The 24,524-nt window shown below is 37.7% G+C and overlaps 7 protein-coding genes and 1 long non-coding RNA gene across 8 annotated transcripts; 1 reads left to right on the top strand and 7 right to left on the bottom strand.

Annotated features, from left to right (window-relative positions):
• On the bottom strand, positions 187-6,752 carry LOC104734550 (sister chromatid cohesion 1 protein 1-like). The gene is made up of 20 exons (XM_010454150.2): positions 6,662-6,752; positions 6,380-6,448; positions 6,222-6,280; positions 6,101-6,145; positions 5,957-5,976; positions 5,773-5,849; positions 5,541-5,658; positions 5,024-5,090; positions 4,856-4,934; positions 4,551-4,669; positions 4,230-4,318; positions 3,027-3,176; positions 1,799-1,952; positions 1,638-1,720; positions 1,378-1,541; positions 1,151-1,258; positions 904-1,043; positions 734-818; positions 544-656; positions 187-449 (listed from the first exon to the last, which is right to left on the bottom strand). Exons 1-20 carry the CDS (start codon positions 6,712-6,714, stop codon positions 367-369), a joined length of 1,875 nt encoding a protein of 624 aa, XP_010452452.1. The 5' UTR covers positions 6,715-6,752; the 3' UTR covers positions 187-366.
• Positions 1,948-2,676, bottom strand: LOC104734549 (sister chromatid cohesion 1 protein 1-like). Its single transcript, XM_010454149.2, has 3 exons — positions 2,574-2,676; positions 2,253-2,341; positions 1,948-2,180 (listed from the first exon to the last, which is right to left on the bottom strand). Exons 1-3 carry the CDS (start codon positions 2,659-2,661, stop codon positions 2,001-2,003), a joined length of 357 nt encoding a protein of 118 aa, XP_010452451.1. The 5' UTR covers positions 2,662-2,676; the 3' UTR covers positions 1,948-2,000.
• On the bottom strand, positions 3,211-3,955 carry LOC109128491. The gene is made up of 3 exons (XR_002034920.1): positions 3,875-3,955; positions 3,570-3,688; positions 3,211-3,337 (listed from the first exon to the last, which is right to left on the bottom strand). It is a non-coding gene; the product is annotated as an uncharacterized LOC109128491 (long non-coding RNA).
• On the top strand, positions 7,026-9,222 carry LOC104734547 (peptide-N4-(N-acetyl-beta-glucosaminyl)asparagine amidase A-like). The gene has a single exon (XM_010454147.2). It carries the CDS (start codon positions 7,304-7,306, stop codon positions 9,104-9,106), a length of 1,803 nt encoding a protein of 600 aa, XP_010452449.1. The 5' UTR covers positions 7,026-7,303; the 3' UTR covers positions 9,107-9,222.
• LOC104734548 (eukaryotic translation initiation factor 2 subunit alpha) lies at positions 9,118-11,406 on the bottom strand. Its single transcript, XM_010454148.2, has 7 exons — positions 10,909-11,406; positions 10,448-10,504; positions 10,268-10,354; positions 10,041-10,187; positions 9,839-9,943; positions 9,520-9,618; positions 9,118-9,418 (listed from the first exon to the last, which is right to left on the bottom strand). Exons 1-7 carry the CDS (start codon positions 11,290-11,292, stop codon positions 9,263-9,265), a joined length of 1,035 nt encoding a protein of 344 aa, XP_010452450.1. The 5' UTR covers positions 11,293-11,406; the 3' UTR covers positions 9,118-9,262.
• On the bottom strand, positions 12,827-16,216 carry LOC104734546 (cytosolic endo-beta-N-acetylglucosaminidase 1-like). Its single transcript, XM_010454146.2, has 11 exons — positions 15,696-16,216; positions 15,428-15,565; positions 15,203-15,312; positions 15,002-15,113; positions 14,803-14,910; positions 14,584-14,696; positions 14,423-14,504; positions 14,240-14,320; positions 14,062-14,117; positions 13,827-13,962; positions 12,827-13,700 (listed from the first exon to the last, which is right to left on the bottom strand). The coding sequence occupies exons 1-11, from the start codon at positions 16,086-16,088 to the stop codon at positions 12,972-12,974; spliced, it is 2,058 nt and encodes a 685-aa protein (XP_010452448.1). The 5' UTR covers positions 16,089-16,216; the 3' UTR covers positions 12,827-12,971.
• On the bottom strand, positions 16,594-20,040 carry LOC104734545 (DEAD-box ATP-dependent RNA helicase 18). Its single transcript, XM_010454145.1, has 11 exons — positions 19,708-20,040; positions 19,362-19,598; positions 18,945-19,193; positions 18,585-18,664; positions 18,408-18,513; positions 18,206-18,319; positions 18,023-18,121; positions 17,840-17,929; positions 17,647-17,753; positions 17,399-17,542; positions 16,594-17,148 (listed from the first exon to the last, which is right to left on the bottom strand). The coding sequence occupies exons 1-11, from the start codon at positions 19,975-19,977 to the stop codon at positions 16,863-16,865; spliced, it is 1,782 nt and encodes a 593-aa protein (XP_010452447.1). The 5' UTR covers positions 19,978-20,040; the 3' UTR covers positions 16,594-16,862.
• LOC104734544 (abscisic acid receptor PYL5) lies at positions 21,727-23,044 on the bottom strand. Its single transcript, XM_010454144.2, has one exon. The coding sequence runs from the start codon at positions 22,712-22,714 to the stop codon at positions 22,103-22,105; it is 612 nt and encodes a 203-aa protein (XP_010452446.1). The 5' UTR covers positions 22,715-23,044; the 3' UTR covers positions 21,727-22,102.

Genomic DNA, 24,524 nt, shown 5'->3' with positions numbered 1-24,524 from the left:
TAGTTGCGGCTTATTACGTGACTGCCATTTTCTTTGTCAACGGAGTATATATTAAACTATTGTTTGCTTATTCTCTAATCCATATCTTCTAAGAAGACAATGAATTATATGCGAGTAAAATACTAAATAGTAGAATATGTAAAAAAAAACCTTATAATAATTAATTTCAGATGTTTCGGACAAAGCTAAGATGATAATGTATGAAATAGTAATAACCAATAACAGAAGGACCAAACAGAGGTAAAGAACGGTTGTTCTAAATTAAAGGACCAATAATTTAGAAGTCTACGAACTCTCTCTATGAATAGCAAAACAACTAGGGAACACATGGTCCACACTAAGCTTTTTAAATTTAGAAATCAAACTTTACATGTTGGGTCCTCTTGCAATGAGAATGTCCGCATAAGGCTGTGTTTGGTTCACCTTGATGACTCCCCGAGTAGCTAACACTGGAAATATAAAGCATATTCATAGTCAGTTATTTTTATGAATAGTTGTATTGCTCATATACGTGAAAGTAATTTGAAGTGAAGAAGTTAGTACCACAGGATTGGAAGAAGAGTTTAGCTGCAGCGTTTCTGTCCATCCCAACAGCGAGCTTGTTAAGAGATTCCACTTGAGGAGCTCCAGGTGTTTCAAAGTGTGTCTTGAGATGACTGTGTTTCATTTTATACATTTCATCATTGTCACTCAGTATGTAGTTTTGGCAATTAATTAATATTGAATCACTTACCTTTTGATGCTATCTGTTATCTTCTCGTCTGATTGATTGCACGCTGGATTTTGAGTCTCTGTAGATCCAGTTTCAAATAGTATTTCTGTGAAGAAAAGAAGAAGCCAAGTTAAGGTGTGTAAGATGGTTTTTTGAAAGTTTTAGGATCAAAAGACAATTAAAACTTCTACCGCTATCGGCTCTGAAGCGCTTTTCAGGTATAATCGAAAACTCAAAGTCATATTCATGGTGCTCCCACGGTCTCTCTTCCGCTACTGGTTCGAGCCCTCTTCTTGGTGAGGAATTTGGCCTTTTTAAATTGGACCTGCGACTGATTTGGTAAGCGGAAGAAGAAATTAATGATCCTCTTCCTATGCAAAAATTATATGTAAGTTGCCATTGGATTTAGTATCACAGAAATCTAGAAGAGTTCTTAACCTTTTAGAGCTGATCTCTATGTTGTTAATTGAAGCTGCTCCACGTGCGGATGGTGTGCTAGGCATGGATCTCACATCGTCTCCTGTAATTCCCATGAAAATCAAATATCTAACGACAAATAGTCCACATCCACGNAATACCTCTCTGTCCGGTATGTTTTGTTCCTCCCTCCGCTCAGCAAATTCGTCCCTACCATGCTCCTGGCGCTGGGGGCTTGTGGGGTTGACTCCTGCAGATGGCTACAGATCAGTAATTTTTTTCTGGTCTGTTCATGATNTGCTCGAGATCCAGCCATCATGCTTTCTACTGAAGCACCTTTCCCAGTATAAATTGTCCGGAGTCTTTCTGCGGGACTACCAAGATTTTGGGAGCTTGTGTCACTGCCTTGATGCTGCATACATCCACACTCAGTTAGAGAGTATATGAAATTGTGTTTTTCTCTTATAGATACTAAATTTTCAGGAAAGAATATGCTTCCGCGCCTTACATGGTTGGTTTGATGCTGGTTCTGCATTCTCTCCTCAACAAACCCTGGAGACTGTTCCCCGCAGAAATCAGGGAGTCGAGTTTCTGCATTGGCATTTCCAAATGTCAGATCCCTTTCAACAAGGTTAAAATAAAAAGAAACAGTGATGGATAGAGAGAGACCAGATGATGAGGTTTTAAGTACTTGAGTACTCTTTGTCCAAAGCTCGTAAAGCTGAGGAGGGTAAGAACTATCCACATGATTTTCGAGGAGTTGTGTAGGTGGCATATTCGCACGTTTCAAAATTTTCATTTCTGGCCGGATAGTTCCTCGAACCTACAAAATGATGCCAGATGTAAGGCCAACATGAGCACCCTGAGTACATTAAAGGCCAAGGCGTTCACTAATCTGAACCTTTCTCTTTTCCCCTCTACAGAGAATGTGAGAAGTATCCTGGAGCCATGACTGGTAAACATGACCAGCGATAATAGTCTGCTCATAATCCATTTCTAAGGTAGCTGTCTTTCTTGTTCTTTTTTTTGCTGGCTGTGGTCTATCTTGTTCCTGCATGCAGAACAAACCCCAATTCAATGTCTTTTCTCACTAGATGAAAGTATTCCTAGTAATAGCAAATACCTCTCTGTCCGGTATGTTTTGTTCCTCCCTCCGCTCAGCAAATTCGTCCCTACCATGCTCCTGGCGCTGGGGGCTTGTGGGGTTGACTCCTGCAGATGGCTACAGATCAGTAATTTTTTTCTGGTCTGTTCATGATGCTCAGTGTTATTCCCTGGTTAGATACTGTACATGATTATGATACTGGAGACTCGCCCAAGCCATTGTTATTGGCTTCATATTTGAAGATAGAAAACACTTTCATCTTTGACTCAAAAATTCATATCCCCCATACAATAACCAAATGTCAAGATTATAGAATAAAAGACTGACATAACTCTCTACCTTCGGGAATGTCCTGCTCCTGCTGACGAGGTGGTGATGGGATGAGAGTTGTAGGTATTTCAGCACCTTCTCTTGGATTGAAGTTCATCTGTGTTTCATCATCTCCTTCGATGTCAAATCTGAGATGCCATCAAAACGCAGAATAGAAAAGAACAAATCATCACCAGAATTTTGATGAAAGGTGGATGAAAGAAAATACAGAAATAGCGAAGCGCTACAAACTTCCACCTTCAACAGTTACTGGAGAAGGTTTAAAATCTGGGAATTAAAGACTAAAGATAACAGTTACNTATCCACATGATTTTCGAGGAGTTGTGTAGGTGGCATATTCGCACGTTTCAAAATTTTCATTTCTGGCCGGATAGTTCCTCGAACCTACAAAATGATGCCAGATGTAAGGCCAACATGAGCACCCTGAGTACATTAAAGGCCAAGGCGTTCACTAATCTGAACCTTTCTCTTTTCCCCTCTACAGAGAATGTGAGAAGTATCCTGGAGCCATGACTGGTAAACATGACCAGCGATAATAGTCTGCTCATAATCCATTTCTAAGGTAGCTGTCTTTCTTGTTCTTTTTTTTGCTGGCTGTGGTCTATCTTGTTCCTGCATGCAGAACAAACCCCAATTCAATGTCTTTTCTCACTAGATGAAAGTATTCCTAGTAATAGCAAATACCTCTCTGTCCGGTATGTTTTGTTCCTCCCTCCGCTCAGCAAATTCGTCCCTACCATGCTCCTGGCGCTGGGGGCTTGTGGGGTTGACTCCTGCAGATGGCTACAGATCAGTAATTTTTTTCTGGTCTGTTCATGATGCTCAGTGTTATTCCCTGGTTAGATACTGTACATGATTATGATACTGGAGACTCGCCCAAGCCATTGTTATTGGCTTCATATTTGAAGATAGAAAACACTTTCATCTTTGACTCAAAAATTCATATCCCCCATACAATAACCAAATGTCAAGATTATAGAATAAAAGACTGACATAACTCTCTACCTTCGGGAATGTCCTGCTCCTGCTGACGAGGTGGTGATGGGATGAGAGTTGTAGGTATTTCAGCACCTTCTCTTGGATTGAAGTTCATCTGTGTTTCATCATCTCCTTCGATGTCAAATCTGAGATGCCATCAAAACGCAGAATAGAAAAGAACAAATCATCACCAGAATTTTGATGAAAGGTGGATGAAAGAAAATACAGAAATAGCGAAGCGCTACAAACTTCCACCTTCAACAGTTACTGGAGAAGGTTTAAAATCTGGGAATTAAAGACTAAAGATAACAGTTACTGGATTGAAATCTCACCTTTCAAAACGATCATATGTTTCATTGTTGGTCTGGAATGAACCATGATACTCAAAGAGTGTGATATTCTCAGCATCAGCTGAGAGCGATACAGGAATTGGTGAGCGCATTAGCATAAAGTTATTAACATGTCGTTTATTCACGAAGGTTATGGCTCACGATAGAAACCTTGATGGAACTGANACTGGTAAACATGACCAGCGATAATAGTCTGCTCATAATCCATTTCTAAGGTAGCTGTCTTTCTTGTTCTTTTTTTTGCTGGCTGTGGTCTATCTTGTTCCTGCATGCAGAACAAACCCCAATTCAATGTCTTTTCTCACTAGATGAAAGTATTCCTAGTAATAGCAAATACCTCTCTGTCCGGTATGTTTTGTTCCTCCCTCCGCTCAGCAAATTCGTCCCTACCATGCTCCTGGCGCTGGGGGCTTGTGGGGTTGACTCCTGCAGATGGCTACAGATCAGTAATTTTTTTCTGGTCTGTTCATGATGCTCAGTGTTATTCCCTGGTTAGATACTGTACATGATTATGATACTGGAGACTCGCCCAAGCCATTGTTATTGGCTTCATATTTGAAGATAGAAAACACTTTCATCTTTGACTCAAAAATTCATATCCCCCATACAATAACCAAATGTCAAGATTATAGAATAAAAGACTGACATAACTCTCTACCTTCGGGAATGTCCTGCTCCTGCTGACGAGGTGGTGATGGGATGAGAGTTGTAGGTATTTCAGCACCTTCTCTTGGATTGAAGTTCATCTGTGTTTCATCATCTCCTTCGATGTCAAATCTGAGATGCCATCAAAACGCAGAATAGAAAAGAACAAATCATCACCAGAATTTTGATGAAAGGTGGATGAAAGAAAATACAGAAATAGCGAAGCGCTACAAACTTCCACCTTCAACAGTTACTGGAGAAGGTTTAAAATCTGGGAATTAAAGACTAAAGATAACAGTTACTGGATTGAAATCTCACCTTTCAAAACGATCATATGTTTCATTGTTGGTCTGGAATGAACCATGATACTCAAAGAGTGTGATATTCTCAGCATCAGCTGAGAGCGATACAGGAATTGGTGAGCGCATTAGCATAAAGTTATTAACATGTCGTTTATTCACGAAGGTTATGGCTCACGATAGAAACCTTGATGGAACTGCTGTCCAAGATCTTCTGGCTCAGGGTTATTGTTAACATTGGATTCATCCAAACGCTGCAAAGAGATAAAAGCCACGCAATGAATTAGTTCAACTAAAGATGCACATTGGTTTACTAGGAGATGAACACTACAAATGATCAAATCACATTAACAGTTGCATCTTTTGTGCATTGTCCTTTTCCACAACACATAGGGCTACACGTTAAATCTTAAGCGATGTTCAAATGATTTTGGTTTGAGTTCATATGCTTCAGGTTCGAACAAGCATTTCCTTTTAAACATTCACATGCAGACTAAAATGAGGCTAATCACATGCTTGAGTTGGACCAAGTCTTATGCGCCAACTTATTTCCTCCACTTCTATATCTTATAAACTGTTTAAGGCTGGAAATTATAAACAGCCTTAAACAGTTTGAGAGGGAAACTGCTAAATACTATTGAGACATCAAAGGAAGTAAATAAGCCTATCCAATCTGGGAGAGACTGGGAATCGAATAGGGTTACCATTGAAATATAAGTCTGCTGAAAATCCATGTATCTGCCAAATTTAGGAGCACTACGACTCTGTTCAAAATCTCCAAAATCAGCTTCTTCGTTCTCAGGCAATGTGATAGCCTCTTTCCTGCAAGCAAACAAACAAACAAAAACCATCATTTCTACTATTCTTCACGACATTGTTCTTTTGATTTTGGATTTTCCTTCACAATCCTTCAATTGAACATAGTAGCAATAATACCTTGCATGGGTTCTTCCTTTAGGTAGTAAAGTGGGATCCGGAACAGCTTTTGTGCGCCAAGCTCCATTAATTTCAACCTGAGAAACATAAACACATGTGAGACAGAGAACCCAGAAACCCAAGTACGGGAATATGATTTTGACATGAAGAAAAATGAAAGAGGATCGGAGAAGATTTTGATTACCACAAGGCGATTAACATCATCTGAAAATATTTAACGGAGAAAAAAAAAAACCCAGAAAAACAAAAATGACTCATCAGTTTCCAAAAAAGGAGAGTGGACACATTATATAGTCAAAAAAAAAATTAAGATGAATCAGAAATTTACCAAATAGGAGCTTCACTTTCCTCTCATAAACGATCACAACTCCACCTAACGAAAGAGACAAACATTAAGATCAAATCAAACCCAGAATGGGAAGAACAAATTTTCTATAAACCAAGCATACCCATAAGAATACTGGAGAGTCTAAGAGCCATCGGAACTGACGGATTCAAAATCTCTTCGCTGTGAGAGAAATAGAAAAATCAACTTACTCAGCTTTCATGGCAGGAACACCCAAAAAAATCAAAACGAAACAAAATAAGAAAAAAAAAATCCGCTCACCAGATTTGAATGATGTCGAGCTTATCCAGTTTCTTCCGATTGATCTTCGCGTGCAACGTAGCGGCCATCCTTAAGAAGAAGAAAAACAAAAAAACAGAGGTTGGGGAGATTAAGCATTCATAGATAACGAGCAGAGAGATCAAACAACGGAAACCACAATAGCGATGTTAAGCAGTAACAAGTGCGTGATCGGGACGACGATTTCAAAAAACCGATACAGAAACAGAGGTTGTAAAATCATGAAAAAATCGGAAAACGTTTACGTAATAGGATTCGACTCACCATATCTGACCCAACGGAGCTTTTCGAGCTAAAAGCTGATGTGAATAAAACATGATTCAACTTCAGAAACAAAAAAAACTCCAAACCCAGGAAGAGAAAAAAAAAAAAAAAAGAGAGAGAGAGAGAGAAGCAAATATTTGCGTGGAGGAGAAGCTGAATCTGAGTTAATATTACGCTTTTTTTTTTAAGTGTAAAGTTTTCTGTATATATAGATTTATGAAGCCGCCATGAGAGCTTAAGAAGGGAAAACTCGCAGTGCTCTCGGAGAGGAAGAGTGAGCATGTCAAGAAAAATGGCTAAAGATAAATGACAGTGACAAAAGTGTCACCAGTAACCCTCTCATAGTGTGACACGTACACGAATTATAAGTAACCACAGGTGACGCTAGAAAAAACTTTTGAATTCCGTTACAGCAGCAAGGAGGACCCCACACTGTCACTTTCAAGCTCTCTCCCCAGCAGTCTCACAGTTCCTTTCTAATGCCTGCCGTTTTGGGATGCAACAAACGACATGTAGTTGATTCTTAAAAAACTAAAACGCTCTAATGTTTTTACGCACGGCCCTTCTCTTTTCCACAGTCCACTCCATTGAAGTTTTGCATCGGCGAGCTCGAACAATTAAAAAGAACGCCGAAGATATATCATGCCGCAGATAAACCAAAACGACGCCGTTAAGTTCTTCTTCACACTTGCTTTTCTCACTGCTACTGCCGTTTCTCTTCCTTCTTCGCCGGATCGATTTCTCAGATCTGCTTCGACTTATCTCCGGTCACCGGACGAGTCTCAGGAGTATAAAGAGCTCAGGCTTCCCCTACCGTCCGATCAGCTAACGCCGGCTTGCTCTCACGTCCTCCTCCGCCACTCATTCGCCAACACCATCAACGGACCTCCTTTTACTGCTCCGTACACTCCACCTTCCGGCTGTACATCGCCGCCGTGGTCTTATGTTGTACTTGACCTATGCGCCGCCTCGACTGGCGATCAGTACGACCGTATCTCCGGCTTGTGGCTCGGGGGAGTGGAGATACTCCGAACCAGTACGGCGGAGCCGAGTCCATCTGGAATCTTCTGGAATGTTCGGAAGGACGTCTCTAGGTACTCCTCGCTCTTTATGAGAGCCGATTTAAATGTCACGATGATGCTCGAGAACATCGTCAACGATGTTTACACAGGCATCTATCATATCAATGTCACTCTCATCTTCTACGAATTCAATCCTATTGCGTCAAATTTGAAAGTTGATAGCAGATTAGGGTTTGTGGAATCACAGGGAAGTGACCAAACCTCTGCGGATTTGATAATCCCGGTATGTGACGAAGGGAACAGAGGGTTCTGGTTCATGATCGACAACCCTGCAGAAACTTATTCAAAACGAATTCAAATTCCGTCCAACACTCGTCGGATTGTGCTGGAACTATATGTATCGTTCCACGGAGACGATGAGTTCTGGTATTCAAACCCACCAAACTCTTACATCAGAACAAACAATTTAGCAACGGGGCGTGGCAATGGTGCATACCGGGAAGTTTTTGTTAAGATAGATGGGAGATATGTGGGATCCGAGGTGCCAGTCCCAGTGATCTTTACAGGTGGAATCAATCCTTTGTTCTGGCAACCAGTTGTTGCAATCGGTGCATTCAATCTACCTTCCTATGACATGGACTTGACGCCATTTCTCAGTTTGCTTTTAGATGGAAAGTCTCATGAGTTTGCACTTGGGGTCCACGATGGGATATCGTACTGGCTTGTGGACGCCAATTTGCACCTCTGGTTAGATCACGGGTCTTCGAATGTTCAAGCTGGGTCTAGATTCTACGATAGCCCAAGTCGTCACATGGTGAGACAAGAAGAGTTTGAACAGCTTGATGGGTCGTTTAGGGTTGAAGCAGAGGTACATAGTGAATATGATGGCTGGGTTAGTTCAAGTAAAGATAATCTGACCACCATGGTCAAGAGCATGTTCAAGGTTGGTAGCTTGGTGAGGTTCGAGGGAAACGGAACATACAAGAGGGTTGAGCAGAGGGTGAAGACCAAACGTATAGTGGAGGTGACCTCTGAATCGGGTAAACCAGTGAACCGAGTTGTGCACCAGCGAACATATCCTCTGACGGTGATCACTTCTACTCTTAGAGGGTTAACAAACGACAAGGATACATATACGCTCGTGACAAATGTTTCACACGCCTTGAATGAGACACATTCAGATGGAGAGGCTTTGACCCAAGTTTTCAACAGACAAGACTCGGAGGGTTGGATGGAGGTTGAAGATCACAATGTCTTGGCCGGTGAAGCAAGCACAAGACAGAGTCTTAGCTACATCGATGAATTCAGCTGTTATTCCCACACAATCGTTGCAGCCAATGGAGAGATTGCCCAAGACAGCTCATCTGATATTTGCACTTCGTCTTCATCCTCAGAAGACAACACATTGAGCAGCTTATCATAACCATTGTGAAATCAAGATGAAACACTTGTCTTGTATAATAGATGCTTGTACTACTAAGCATGTTCAGGGTCAAAGGAAACAACTGTTTTTGCGCAAAAGGAAACAAAATTGTAGGATCTAAAGCAGAAACCGTAGTTACAATGCTTTTGCTTTTGTTCATTCAATTATCCCGCTACCTCCATTGATATCGACTTCTCCCATTCCAGTGTCTTCTTCTTCATCTTCGCTTCCCTCATCTCCACTGAGTTCTTCATTATCCATTCTAAGCTTAGCCATGTGCTCAGCAAGCAATTTATCATCGCGTTCACTCACCTACAAATGTTGTAGCACATTAAGGTCATTGACCAAAGAAAATGAGTGATTGAAGTAGTAAAGTCAGTCGGCTTGTCACAGAAAAAGGATGTAAGACTTACCGCACGAGCACCTTCTTTAACAACAAGTTTCCCCTTTTGTTTCTCTATTGCAGTAATGCATGCTTCAATTGCTTTATTCAGAGTCACTATTCCTTTTTCCTACTCAATCAGATAAAGAAAGTGTCAGAGTGACCAAGAGTTTTACTGAAACATTAGGTTGTAAAACTCATATTGAACTGCAGTTATACATGATGGTTGCGCGGAAGAGTTGAGCGAATATGTGTAAGGATTTATGGTAATGTTACAGTGTAAACCTCAATGTATTTTAAATACTTTTCCACCTTTAAACAAGGGCCAAAACCCAACAACATTAACATACCTTGTCAAGGGTTTGCGTTGTAAGTACATAGAGTGGTGGTGCAACAAGCTTGATTTTGACAGGACAATCATCACTTCCTTCAGCCTCTGCCTTCTTCATGGCTTCCTGAAAAATCATACTTTTATTATCGCCAGGCAACTTATGCTAGCAAGTCAAAAACTCATCTTAAAAAAAAAGCAGATAAGATATAGAAGAGACTGACCTTGATGTGTAGAACTCCATCAAACTGAAAACACTTCAATTCGATATCAGCACGGATCTTCATTGGCTGTGGTGTCATTCTCCTCTTAATGTTCTTCACAAACGCATCTTTTAGCTCTTCAGTCACAGCTGGAACAACTTTGGTCACCTTTAAAAAATATATGATAAGTCTTCATGGATCAAACTAAAACAATGATAAGGAATGTGGTTTAAGGTATATAGTGTTACCTCCACACCATCAGGTCCTGTTTCTTTAACTTCTCGGGTAAGAGCACTGAAAACTGAATCAGGATCGGTGACAACAATTTTGAAAGCCTAACAAAAAGAGAGTCCAAAGTACACACTATCACAACAGTTCATATAAGCAACAATGAGCCGATTAGTTTACAAATTCTTCGGAACTATTACCTCAAAAGCATGTCCATGCTTCTTGTACAATGGCCAGCCGATGTTAACGTATAGCTCCTACAAAAACGTGGATTTTTCCTCACAAATTGGAAACCAAAAGAGAAAAGTGGACAATGATACGCATAACTGGACCTTATTTCAATTCAAGAAGAAAACAACATGATTCAGATCAAGCTAGAACATTGAAAGCGACCACTAGATTGAAACTTTACAGAAATTGATCTCATGGCCATAGTGTAAGCTTTAACATTATCAGTTTATCACATCAACAATGGCGAAAAATTGATTTGTAGTCATCTCCAGAAAATATTGGCTAGAAGAAATAATTGGAAACACCAATTCCTATAATCTTAATCTTCATCAAAGTCATCCTAACTAACAAGTTCAGCTTATCATTCCAAGTCAAGTAAACAAAATCGAAGCTCCTGATCGAGAAGAGTCACAAAAATCAAAATCAATACCTCCAAATCGACACCAACAGTCTCGGCAACATGACGCATGATAGAGTGAACAAGCTTGCTCTTATTATACCTCTCCTCACAAGTCTGTATGTCCTCTTCACTAACCCTACGCTTACTAAGATCGATATAACCTCTCTCGTTATCGACACGAAGGACCATAACAGGCTCGATGCGACCGACCTTGATTAAGCTACTGATACTACGAATCCGACGACGAGAGAGCTCAGAGAAGAGGATCATTCCTTCGATGTCGTTGTACTCAAGGAGAGAGACGTAAGCTCCCATGTCGGCGATGTTCTTCACCTGAATCATCACCGCCATGTCTACCTCCGGGTATTTGGATTCGTACATACGACACTCCAGATTCGGTGCAGAATTCGCCATGGTTTTGAGATTCTCGAAAAGAAGCTTTTAGGAAAGAAGTTCTAAAATTACAGAGAGGAAGAGTTTCTTAACAAGAGTCGCGAATTTGAGTTTTAGGGTTTTCAAAATTTGCTAAACATTTCCAAATAAAATTATCTATTACTAATCTAAAAACAAAGCAAAATTTATTAGTGATGGAAGAATCGAAACCGCCACCTGAATCATATTCTAACGCGTTCCCAAACCATCTTGCCACCTAAACTTCTTTTAATAAATGTTAATTTGTTGCGACTTAATATACTATTGGGAGCGCTTGCATACCTCAAACCATCATGTGTGTGCACAAAATTATCTTTTCATTCATATTTTTTAATCATTACTAATCTAACAAAACAATTCTACTATATTATTAAAGTAATGGTAAATTTTATTATATTTACATCATATTATGTCAAAAACTAATTTATACAAACACAATCTATCAAACTCGGTTCGGGTTTAGAATCTAGGGTGATAGAATATACAAGGGGCCTATCTTAATGATGATTTGTTCTGCCTAGAACATAATCATTTGTATTTATATAATAGAAACTTATATATTTATTTATCTCTATGCATTCTAATTATTCTTTCATCTTATAGGATGATGTTGTCAACTGTCCAAAAAACCTTAGACTATTACACAGAAATCTCCAAGAATGGTCTCCCTCTTTCATAGTGGACCAAAAAATCCCACCTCACTTGTGAAACAGTATTCATATTTTTTTTAATCATTACTAATCTAACTAAATATTTCTACTATATTATTAAAGGAATTGTATTTTTATTATATCCATATCATACGTCATTACAAAATGTTATTTTTGACTAAAACTGATTTATACAAACATAATCTTTCATCTACGCATATCTAATAAATTTATGGTAATTTATTAATTATTATCTTCCTAAATCTCACTCTAAATTGTATTGTAAACAATTAAGTTATCTTTTAAAGATTATTACTATTACTATAGTACAAAAATTAAATTCTTTAGTAAATAAAATTTATTTGCCTAAAACTAATCTATACAAACACAATCTATTTATGGTAATTTATTAATTATTATCTTCCTAAATCTCACTTTACATATCTTACAAATAATTTATATTATAAAGAATTAAGTAATTTTGAAAGACTAGTATTGTAATACTGTACAAAAAAAAAATCTTTACTAAATAAAATTTCTTTTCATTTTCACTTATTTAATAATATATATTATTTTACGAGAAAATAATAAATTATCATATATTCCTATTTTTTCCCCTATGTATAAACAAATAGATTAATCGTATTTTTTTTATTGCTAGTTGGCTTAGATGTTCTACTAGTAATTAAGGTAAGTCATGTCTTAAATAAGCTAAGTTATATACTTCGCTTACGAACATAAATCTTTGAAACCAGAAGAATTTGTGACATGAAAACTTTGCTAAACACAGTATATAGCTTCATTTTATAGTTCAACTACAGTATCCCGCATATAGAGCAAGACTTCATCTAGTAGTGACGCAGAACTTCAGCGAAACCAACTTTATTATCAGAATTTATTTTAACGTTATTATTATCAACCTCATAATCATTATCGTAAGGTTCACACTGACTAAACCATCAATGCTATTATTAGATAGCTGGAATCGCGAGTTTGGAAACGAACCATAACTCAAATCAACCCACAACAACAAAGCTTCGAACTCGGACGTTCTATCTCAACCAGAAGGTTTGGGGAAGCATCCAGCTCCTGCCATGTACCATCTTCACCACAAGGTTGAACTACAAACCGGACTCCCTTCACATCTGATCCTGCGAACAGCTCAGAGACATAATAAGCATTAACATGAGCTGTTCCGAGAAACACTTTCTCGCTTCTCGGTTCTTCCATAACCTTGCTTGGCCTGTAATCACTCGATTTCAGATCCTCTGCATACACATTGTACCTTGTAAAGGCAAAATCTTCTTTAGGGTACTTCAATCTCCATTGGAGCTTACAACTCAAGGTCTTGGAACCAGAACCACCCGGTACAATCTTTACATCATGAGCCTCGATAACCCATGATGACGCCAAAGGAAAAATCTTGGTTTTTTGCTGGCTCTTGATGGAGATATGTCCAAGCAATGCAAAATACTCTAGTGTGTTTGCCTTTTCTGTGAGATCATCTGGCGTGGAGCAGAAGGCAGAGATCTCAGTAAGTGTGTACCCATCCAGAACAAGGTTTGTTTCATGCACCGTCCAATCAGATTTGGTCTGTGTTGATGTGAGGTGACATGGTAAAAACATGTTGCCAACTCTGCTGATGGAATCATTTGGCGCCATAAATAAGGACTTTGTCTCATTTGAAGGAGATGAAAATTGTAGCAGAAGGCTTAGCTCGGATCTTGTATCTGACTTCACCTGCACCAGCCCAAATTACATCAGCCAACAGACTTAAAAAGATTGAAATATTGTAAATATGAGGAGGCAGAGCTTGTCGTCTAAATGGAAAATGTGACGCATCTGTGGCTCTGGTATGAAACTTACAGAAAATGAGATTGAGATGGGAGAAGCAGAAAGGTGAAGCTGAGGTTTGAAGAGTCTTGCTGTGAAATGATCATTTCTCTTTAGTTTTCCTCTGAAACAGACGTTCCCTCCTCCATTGTAAGATGCTTCTCTACCACTACCATATTTGTGTTCTTTATTGTTAGATGTCAAATTTCATTTCTTTTTAGGCTTCTCGATAATCAAATATATGACTAGTGTTAGGGTCAGAACTTACTCAACAGTGACTTGCATGATATCTGAAATGCTTCCTTCATGAAATTCTAGGAGTGGCTATCACAAAGACACAATATCAAATTGGCATACGCAATTAAGTCCAAATGAAGAATGTGACAGAAAAGGGAAAATAGTTATAATACAATTAAAAAATCTAGAACAATGAGTGACCACTACACCTGCAGATTCTGGCATGAAATATTGTACCAGGGAGCGTCTGATAATGTTTGACCTCCAAGAGAAATATGGGAACCAAGGCCCTATATGATTAGCCAAGAGAAGAGAGTTTCAAAACTTGTGAAAACAGAGAAGAACTATAGTCATTTGCATCTATTCACTGGAAAACAGAGTTTTCACTTCACCAGATCAAAATCTGCGTAGAAAGGTAGGACTTGCGGATATGTTTGAACTCTTCCCCATGACTTCTCAACAAGTGACCACCATCTAAAAACACATAACATATGATGATAAGATTGCACAGATTCTTTTGTAACCATCGTATTTGTAAGTATTACAGTATTACTTGTTCTGTGCAGTGTAAAAATCGGGTGGTTGCTCGGATTCGTATACCCATCCAGGAGCAAATATGGCAGCTGATACATTGTCTCTCTTCAGCACATCAAGGGCAACATTTGTCTACAGTGAAAATGTTTTAAACAAGGTAAATAAAAACATTAAATGCAGCTTGAACATTGCAGATTACTGGTTGAATGATGTTGTAAGGATTAATTAAGATACATACAGTCCATTGCCCACCACCATAAGTGCCCCGGCCAAAAACATCTATTCCCATATAGACATCATATTTCCTATCACCGGCAACTTCAGCTGATGCTTTGGGATAGTTCTCCTGAAAGAGATGCATACTCATATCACAATCAAAACATATAGAAGGAATGAAGATCAATAAAGAGAGTGAATAATGAAGTGAAATTGCATACCTGCCATGAATAGTTCGCGAATAGTCCATCACAAATATCAAAGAAATGTTTATTATTGGCATTCAACTGATTTTGCCAAGCAAGACGACCATGAATCGTGACACTATCATACCTGCAAAAAGAAAAAAGAAAAAAAAAAATCAAAAGTATCAGTGAGACAAAAGAGTGAATTTGACGAAGAAAAGGCTTCTCAACACTCACCATATGACTAAACCTCCAGGTACAGATGAGTGCACGACTTTTGTTAGATGGCTTACAAAAACCACTAAATTTGGAATTCGAACTCTATCTATATCATTCTCAATATTTATCTGCAAGTAACAATTCATAAAGTCAACTTCTGCAGATATTTTGTTCACATTGTTTAAAAGATTCACCACAATAGAACAAACAAATCTATATATAGCAAAAGAAAAAAAAACTCACCAGCCACCCATCAAATCCAAGAGCAGCAGCAAGTTCTGCCAAACGCTCTGCATACATCTGCGCAGACTCCTTTGTCGCCAACATCTCTCTGCATATAGCTTTGCCTTCATCCCATTCTGTGATGAAAGTCCCCAATACCTTATGATTTCCATAAACACACACACAAGAAAAGTGAATTAAATCTACAAGACATTCAAAAAGATGGAATTTATAAGCTGCTTCAACAGTTCAAATATAAATCAGTTGAAATGTCAACACGTTGACTGACCTTGACGCCATGTCTGTGAGCAGTATTGGTCCAGCAAGGAGGAGGCAGCGTCACAAGCGAGTGTGCGAAGTAAACGAAAACGTCCATCAAATACCAATGCCAGATCGCGTAACCAGCGTTCTTTCCACATCCTTGAACCCACTTGTCGTCGACGTAGCCTCCTTTCATGTCGTGGCAAACCAAGATCCTAGATCGATCAGGCAAGGCGCCGGTGTTACGGCGGAGAGGGACGGAGGAACGGTTAAAGGAGAAATGATAAGAGTCGAAGTAAGAGCGAGACTTCAAGTCTTGAAGAGTCTTGATTGGGAAAGAGATAGGTGTTGATGGCTTAGTTGGATCGAAAGGTGGAGGTGGAGGTGAAGGTGAAACTGCCACTAACGTGGATTTCGACATCACGGCTTCACGGGAGAGAGAAATAGAGTTCGACAAGAGACGAAGACGATGGTGTGTTATATGGTGTATTAGATGGCCCTACGACTATAACAGAACTAAGTAAAAGTCAAAAACTGTTCACGTCTTTATCACTACTACTTCTCACGGTACGATTTTTCTCCTTTTTCACGTTTTCCTATTTCTTTTAAAACGAGTCAGTCAACGGCAAAAGACGAAGAGTATGGTGTTACAGAGAGACTGTGCAGTATGTATGGAAACTTCGTGGTTTTTATTTTATTTTTGTTTGTCTGAAAATATATTTACTGATGATGCCGTGTCGTGGATGGTGATGGTAATGTTAAATATGGATGGCACACAGTCTATTATGAAGTTGTGTGCAGTTGGTAAATTATTTGATTCGATTCGATTTTATTCGAATAAAAAAGTCTATATATTTTACAGTTTTCTACTCGTTTTATTAATGTTAGGTTTGATTAAATTATGAGACTGTATTCTAATCATAAAATTGATCCTATCTCTTTTAATCCAAACAGACAAAGCATCACTGGATTAAAAGGTCTCTTCTGATGGTCAAGACTCAAGATCTTTAGAATACATTTCAAAAATTAGAACAAACAAAACACTATGATCCAATGTAATTCTCAAAAAACAAAATCAAAAGCTATTCCCACAAAACATGACTCTTCCTTTTTAACTTACACATGAGAGTAGAGAAACTAACCTTAGTCCATCTCTGCTACTAATTCAAGCATTAGGCAGGTTTGTTTCTTCTCTTCAGAATAAATCATCCTCTCCTGTAAGTCTTGCATATTCATCTTCTTTAATTAACCCTTTCTTTAGTTTTATCAGTGACCGGTAATCTCGATCCATCTCTTCTTCATCTTCAGCAGTTTGAATAGTTTGTCTTTGCTTCCCCGTTAGCTTCCTCGACGCTTTCTTAGGATCATTAGTACCAGTACCATCAACCCTTTTTCTCTTGCCTTTCTCTCTTTTCTCTTCTTGCCGTTTCTCTTTCCTTGCTTTTACGTTTTGCTGCCTTTGTTTCTCCCGAGATTTGTCCCTGCGTTGATTCAAAATATTCAGGTTTAGAGAAATGACTCCTAATCAACTCAGAAAACATATGATTCCTGGAAACACTAGGCCTATGGATGGACAAAGACTCCAGACTACAAACGCTCATTTGCTCTAAATCTAAAACCTGGTCATTATACTGTATCAAGTTTTTGTCTTTCGGGGTCTGAGAAACTAGGGTAACAGGAGAAAGCGGATTCATATTATAAACGTTTAGGGATTTTGGTAGAAAAAATTACGTGAATCTTATGTCTTCAAACTTGACGCCTTCAACGGGTGTGAAACCCTCACTAGAAAGTCTGTGTTGTTTAATTTCAGACATGGAAGGAAGATACAAGAGGCCATATCCCATGGCTAACTTTCCGATTTCAAGTTCTTTCCATCTGTAAGTTAGGACCCAAAAAGAAAGAAAATTTCCAATTAGAAAAGTTACAGAGCAGGAATGGATTTGTAGAAACAGAAAGACGCCTGAGCCTCATGAATGAACCTGAAAATGAAAGAGCAGTGATGTTCCTTATAAGCACGGACAAAGGAAACAAATGCCTTTAATCCCTTCTCCAACACTGCCCGGTCCTTCATGGCAGCCGAACGTATCTGAACACGTTTGTAGCAATTAGTAAACACAATGACTGACACAGAGAGGGAGAGAGAGAGAGAGAGAGGCACAGAGGTTTACTTACAATCGGGATGACATCGGATGCGTCCTCAGAGCATTTCCTCTCTTCCAGAGGGACTCTTCTTATGCGCATAAACTCTACATATGCTTCCTCCTACACACATATGTAAGTGAATTTTTCAGCTTTATATGCTATGCGATGTAACTATGGAGGGTAAAAGAGAAGGTAAAGTGATCAAAGCTAAACCCTGGGCAGTAAAAACACAATAGCCCTCCCTTGTCTTCCCAATCTTGCAGTTCTGCCGGCCCTATGGTTGAACATATTTGGGTCTTGTGGGGGATCATACTGCATGAATATGTTCGAACCTTTGAATCATATATATTGCAACAAATATGGCATAACAATGGAAACAAACATTATGGAATTTACCTGAACTACGTAATCAATGCCTGGAATATCAAGTCCGCGTGCAGCAACATCTGTGCACAGAAGAGCACCGCTTGATGCTTTAGTAAATGAAGCTAATGCCTTGTCTCTTGCATTCTGATGTGTAAAGTATATTTCATCAAAATCTTTAATAAAACAGGGAATGAGGTGATATGGAAAATTAAAACCTAGTACGGTAACTTACTTGCTTCATATCTCCATGGATTGGAATCAAAGATATGGACTTCAGGGTAGGAATTTTTGAAAGTACGAATCCCCAGTAATCAACAGAAGCACAAGTCATGAAGAATCTGCAGAGTTACTTAGACTTTTTATAAGGATGTTCCAGTTTATAAGTCTGTGTAAAATATTATAAACTTACACCATAAGCTTTTTATTACTGTTCTTGATGAGCAGATCCACTAGTTGTGATGATTTCTTATCTGCTTCGCATTCCATATACTGTAGAGACAAGGAGAAATAAACGTATAAGAACCGCATAAGTAGGACAAACTTGTAAAGACAGAATATTCGCAGCAAAGTTGCTATCAAACAAGAGAAGGCAGTACAATGAGCTACCAAGAGAATCGTTAAACTACAGGATCCTTACAAATAGAAGACTATTTTTCCATAAACCAGGTCACAAACTCACAATAATGCTAAATGATAATGCAGGATACGACAAGAAAACTTACCACTTTGAAAAATATACGTACATATTTATACATTGAACTTATAATACCTCAAGATGAAGACCAGAGGGGGTTCTCGAGTTTGTCAATTGCTGGGATGATTCTGACTTAGACTCAGCTCGAACTTCAACTCTCACAGGGTTCCTAAGCCCAGCCTTGGCGAGTTCTTCAACACCCTCTGTTTGTGTAGCTGAAAAGAGGCCAGTCCTCCGCTGCTTTGGCAAGCGTGAGATAATGTAATTCACCTGCTTCTGGAATCCCATCTCCAAAAGTCTATCTGCCTCATCTAAAATAAGAATCTACATATGCAAAAAGATTCACCTGTTATCCAACTACAAAATTTCAATCAGTCTTAAGTAACAATCTAAACTTTCAAGTTGTTAAGACATCATAACCAAATCCAGCTATAGTATCAACAACAACATCCATCTTAAAAGAAAGATAAATCCCTGATTGACGAAAACTACCTCAAGATTTCGAAAATCAAGAATCTCCAGTCGTTCCATTATATCTGAAAGCCTTCCAGGTGTACCAATCAAGAGATTGCATCCTTCTTCTTCAATAATCTTAACGTCAGCTCTCACCTCTCGGCCTCCAACAAGTAATACAGAGTTCACATTTGCCAAAGTGGAAACAAATGGCTGTGCCACGTTATATATCTGCGTTGATAGCTCTCTTGTTGGCGATATAATCACCCCCATGACCTGTAATCCAGTTCCAATAAGCATCAAACCTAAAACATAAATATAAACTCCACAACCTCACAATCTAAAGATTGAACATAAAAATCCTAAATTTCCAGATTATATTTACCTGGTGAGGCTTCGGAGGGTAGGAGGTGGATTTACGGAGGATTTCAACGAGTGGGAGGACGAAAGCTAGGGTTTTTCCAGAACCAGTGGCAGCGTCGACGGCGACATCCTTGTAACGGCAGAGTAAAGGAATCGTGGCGGCTTGAACCGGAGTGCAGAACTCGAAATTAGATTGACTAAGTGCCTCAATGATATCTCCGGAGAGTGGAGGTTCGAGGTCGGAGAAACGCGTCTCCGTTAAAGCTTTGTTTGTGTTCGCCGACGAATCCATGACGGCCGCCGCTGTTTCTTGTCGCTCACTTCCCGCTTAGGGGTCGGTGACCTTTTTTGTTATATAAGCTAAACATCAAACGCAGCGTATTAATCATTTCGGTTCGGTTATGTTGGAATTTTACGACCCAAAATTAAATTATGTACCGGTGACCAATTGGTTTATATGCGACAAAATAACAAATGTATCTCTCGGCCCATTTATTTCAGGTAATTCTTGGGCCTTAGCACTTACATTAATATCTGAAAATTATTATTAAGCACTTAACTAACACATAATTAGACATTTGAAGTATCTCACCACTGATTTGGGGACAAAAGAAAAATGTCATGAATAATTTGTATGATGTCGTATGATATAGTTTACATATGTAAATTTAAAAATATTATGAAAATGAGAATTTTATTTTTTAAGCACTTTTGAAATTTAAAAGATTAAAAAACATTATTGTCAAAAAAAGAATAAAGATTTTAAAAATTAACCATTTGTGTTTTGTAAGTAAATTTTCAACAACATTCAATATGCGGATTTGAATCCCGATAATGATACGATAGTGGACTAGCAAAAGATTGTTATTTCAATATTATTTGTTCAAAATAAAAAGATGTTTTACCAAACAAAAAAAAAAAACAGAAAAAAGAAGTGAGACAATATACTAGTTTTGTAACATTCAAAACTATTATATTAATTATTTATCTTTAGATGTTGGTTATACAGTTGTTGTGTTTTTTCTCTATCAAATATTAGGATGTAAGGTATTCCTAGCAAACATTAATCGTCAAAATGTATGGCGTAGTCAGTTTTCTAAAATCCGATAGTATATGTAAGTTGAACATGGTATAGGGTGTTCGTGGTTGTGTCATTTATCAATCCGATAGTATTTGACAAGATTTTGATTTATCAATCCTTGTATGATTATTAAAAGGGAATTTGGATGAAAAGAAATATAAACTCATAAAGACCGGCATAGGGGTTCGTTGTATCATTTCCCACTAGGGGAAGAAAAACAAAAATAACTAGCAAGTTGCAACGCGTTTCCAGCTAAATTTTAATTGCATGTCCTTTTAAGACTTTCTTACTTAAATAAAATTTTGAAATCAAACGAATTAAGAAATAGCAACCCACCCTAAAGAAAAATATATAGTAGACCAGAAACTTATATTTGAATTTAAATATAAACCCCTCCACTAGGTTGGTTGTAATTAATTTAAACAAACAAACGGGGATAAAATATGAATAATCTCCACTTGACCAGACTAGTAGCCAATGAAATAACAAGTTGGTTATAGTTTAAGCACGTCTACTTTTCTTTTTTTCGCTTTAGGTCTAAGCCCTATACTGTATATGTTTATGTTAATTGCACATGCTAATAATCAGGTTTTAAATCCATTATCTGGTTTTATATAGTTTTCCTTTAAGAATTTGTTTATTTGCCGTGAATCTTTCATACATTTCATCTACATATACCTTTAATAAATTGTTACAACAATATTTTGTGTGATCGATGTAATGTATATAGACAGATAATTCGAATATACTTTCACTTAATATGACCATGATGACGATAAAACTTTCAAGTTAGATGAATATGAATTTTTCTTATTTGGAGGGTGGCACAGTTATCGCCTTGATTAATTCTTGGTTCGGAATATTATATGTTACACAATACGTACTGATGCAAATTACTTAAGCAAATTCATTTACAAACCACAAAAATGGATAAGAGTAAGATTAAAAAGAAACAAGAAATTAAACAACAAGTCACAAAATTATGATTCCATGTACAAAACAACGAAGTGATTAATATCATTTAACAGGTTCATGACCTCAAATTGCTATTATGTAACCACCCACCACTCCACTGCACCCTCCAAAATCCATATTTTTGTGAATCTCTCCCCCAACAATATTTCGATAGTCCCAACATAAATCTAGCTCCCAAGGAAATCCCATTAAATTCCACATTCTGTCTAAGCCAAAATATCTATTTATCAAAAAAAAAAAAAAAAACTCGAAATTTTCTTCCTTTGTGATGATGATCGAACATCTCTTAAGGAATTAATAGAAAAAAAATAGATACATACATAATTGCATTAGTAAAAATAAAAATAAAAAGGATGTGGGATTATTGCCGGTTGGTACTTCTAGCCAGAGACTGGAGGTTGCACCGGACGATAGTATCAACGAAACTTACAGTTTCCTCCTCCGTGTTCCCCGGCGGCACATCCACGATGTAAGACTCAACAACGACGGTCCCTTCGTCGTCCGATGCGTGTAGCGTAGTCACCGATCGGTAGTTCTTGAGCCTGTGGTCCCCACCAACAACACTAAAACTTATCACGTGCCTCTCCTCGTCCAAGATCTCGAGCCTCTCGGTGCTCGAAACCGCCGGAAGCCCGGAGACGACCATGACTTCCCTGAGATCTCCGACGTGTAGCCCGTCGCCTTGGACGATACGGCACTGCCTGATGAAGTTCTTGTAAACCTTCGGGTTATCGAAACGCCTCACGAGAGCCCACACGGACTCAGGAGGCGCGTGGATCATCTGCACCACCGAGGAGCAGCACTGGTCCGGACCAACGTCGTGCGTGTGGTGCATCGCCACGTGCTCCGGCACATGCATACCGCGCGTGAGACACACTCTCCTGATCGGACCATCGCTCTGATCGTGAGGCTGGAGATTGTGGAAGCCGTTTGTGGCGTCTGAGCTGTGATGGAGTTGCACTGGCGACCTCATGATGGTTGATGATCTCTCCTGAATTTTTCTTTTTCTTTTTTTTTTTGTGTGTTTGAGAGAAAATATAAGAATTACCTAGTATATATTGCGATCGAGAGCTAGAGAATTTAAGTTTGATGAGAAATTTAAAAGAAGAGAGCTTTTTGATCTTGTTCGCTGTCGGTTGTCAAGTTGGTTTTGTTTGAGAAATTTTTTTAAAAAGTATGATCGATCATCTAATTTTATTTTATAATATAGAATAACAATAAGATATGAACATATTGTGTGTTTCTTTTATTATAAGTTGTAGATAGATGGATAGAGATAGCTGGGGATGTGAAGGCTTTTGTGTTTGTGTGTATGTAGAAACAGTTGTGTATATATGCATATATATATATATGCATGTGTGTATATGACTATGTATGATACATTGTACTTATTTTATGTTCCATGATTTTTTTCCCTAGACGCCTCCTTCATTAACTTTAATATATCACCAAATAAATTAGAGAATATTACATTCACACCCACTTTTTCAAATTCTAATAACATTTACATTCACTTTGTACTACTACTATATTTTACCCCTATGAAATTACATCTTGCCCTTTCAAACTCACTTCAATCACTTTTTATTTCTTCACCAAACCAAACACATTTCAACTCTTTCTCTCTCTTCTTTTTCTCTCTCTTTATATATATATATATATATTTTTTTTTTTCCTCTACTTTATTCTTTGGTTTCTATCTCTCATTTTTATTATTTTATTTATTGTAACACTTTAGTTAGTTATTATCAAAAAATTATCTGTTCATTTTTATACAATATCTTGTAAATATATTTTTTCTACATTTTAAGATGTATATTGCTATATATTTTTTAATATATTATACACTTTCCATTTTTAGTTGAACATTTGTTCACTAATAAGTGGATGACCAGTTAAAGTAAGTTATGTTTAATGTAACTGGTCATCCACTTATTATTGAACAAATGTTCAACTTTTAAGTTGAATTGTCACATTTTTAGTTGAATTTTTTTTTCATGAAATAAGTTTTATCCATTACAATATAGAGAAATACTTTAACAAAACCACTTAGTGAATTTTACTCTTGTTTGCACACAAATTACTATAATTGGCCATCCACTTATTAGTGAACAAATGTTCAACTAAAAATTTCACATGATGTGTCTAGATCTACTTTTATGGTTTGGATACAACGACACATCGAATCCATATAACCATGATCATATAGATATTATTATAATTTGTGGATACAAGTTACACATGTGTATAATACCTTCAAATCCATATGGAGTTAGTGCATTAATGTTCACTTTTAATATACATGGTTAGGATTTCACATTTTGTGTACAGTATTTATTGTGTTAGCCTTAAAGATTTAGGTGTAGTATTCTGTTGATATCCACATGACCATAGATATATAGATTTGATATTGTCGTTATATCTTAAGCCCTAAATCTAAGCTCTAAACCCTAACCCCTAATCCCTTAAACCCAAAACATTAACACATAATCTACATAAGTCTTAAAACATAAGTCTTAAATTATAAAATCCTAAACACTAAAACCTAAATCATAATTTTTTCCAAAAATCTAAAATCTAAAACCCTAATTCCTACCACATGAACCCTAAACCCTAAACCCTAAATCATCACATAGTGATGTGTTACTAGTATTCATGAATTGTATGATAAATCTTAAACCCTACACTTTAAACCTTAAATCAACATGGTGATGTTTTACTAATATCCACAAAATTTTTAATTAATTAGGTTTTTATATGTTTTAAAAATATTAAAGCATAAG

Source organism: Camelina sativa, chromosome 13 (genome assembly GCF_000633955.1).
Source record: "Camelina sativa cultivar DH55 chromosome 13, Cs, whole genome shotgun sequence".
NCBI classification, from domain to species: domain Eukaryota; kingdom Viridiplantae; phylum Streptophyta; class Magnoliopsida; order Brassicales; family Brassicaceae; genus Camelina; species Camelina sativa.
The sequence above is the reverse complement of the archived record's forward strand: the minus strand, read 5'-3'. Positions and strand labels throughout refer to the sequence as shown.

What these genes read in the sequence shown, in the direction of transcription:
- LOC104734549 (XM_010454149.2), bottom strand. Translation starts at nt 2,661, where the DNA reads ATGAACTTCAATCCAAGAGAAGGTGCTGAAATACCTACAACTCTCATC. An exon ending in GGAGCAGGACATTCCCGAAG is followed by an intron (nt 2,342 to 2,573) that starts GTAGAGAGTTAT and finishes AGCCATCTGCAG; the next exon opens with GAGTCAACCCCACAAGCCCC. An exon ending in AAAACATACCGGACAGAGAG is followed by an intron (nt 2,181 to 2,252) that starts GTATTTGCTATT and finishes TTCTGCATGCAG; the next exon opens with GAACAAGATAGACCACAGCC.
- LOC104734547 (XM_010454147.2), top strand. Translation starts at nt 7,304, where the DNA reads ATGCCGCAGATAAACCAAAACGACGCCGTTAAGTTCTTCTTCACACTT.
- LOC104734548 (XM_010454148.2), bottom strand. Translation starts at nt 11,292, where the DNA reads ATGGCGAATTCTGCACCGAATCTGGAGTGTCGTATGTACGAATCCAAA. An exon ending in CAGGACCTGATGGTGTGGAG is followed by an intron (nt 10,188 to 10,267) that starts GTAACACTATAT and finishes TATTTTTTAAAG; the next exon opens with GTGACCAAAGTTGTTCCAGC. An exon ending in CAACGCAAACCCTTGACAAG is followed by an intron (nt 9,619 to 9,838) that starts GTATGTTAATGT and finishes CTGATTGAGTAG; the next exon opens with GAAAAAGGAATAGTGACTCT.
- LOC104734546 (XM_010454146.2), bottom strand. Translation starts at nt 16,088, where the DNA reads ATGTCGAAATCCACGTTAGTGGCAGTTTCACCTTCACCTCCACCTCCA. An exon ending in TTGGATTTGATGGGTGGCTG is followed by an intron (nt 15,313 to 15,427) that starts GTGAGTTTTTTT and finishes TGTTACTTGCAG; the next exon opens with ATAAATATTGAGAATGATAT. An exon ending in ATCATGCAAGTCACTGTTGA is followed by an intron (nt 13,963 to 14,061) that starts GTAAGTTCTGAC and finishes CAAATATGGTAG; the next exon opens with TGGTAGAGAAGCATCTTACA.
- LOC104734545 (XM_010454145.1), bottom strand. Translation starts at nt 19,977, where the DNA reads ATGGATTCGTCGGCGAACACAAACAAAGCTTTAACGGAGACGCGTTTC. An exon ending in TTGATTTTCGAAATCTTGAG is followed by an intron (nt 19,194 to 19,361) that starts GTAGTTTTCGTC and finishes TTGCATATGTAG; the next exon opens with ATTCTTATTTTAGATGAGGC. An exon ending in AGTAATAAAAAGCTTATGGT is followed by an intron (nt 18,514 to 18,584) that starts GTAAGTTTATAA and finishes GTAACTCTGCAG; the next exon opens with ATTCTTCATGACTTGTGCTT.
- LOC104734544 (XM_010454144.2), bottom strand. Translation starts at nt 22,714, where the DNA reads ATGAGGTCGCCAGTGCAACTCCATCACAGCTCAGACGCCACAAACGGC.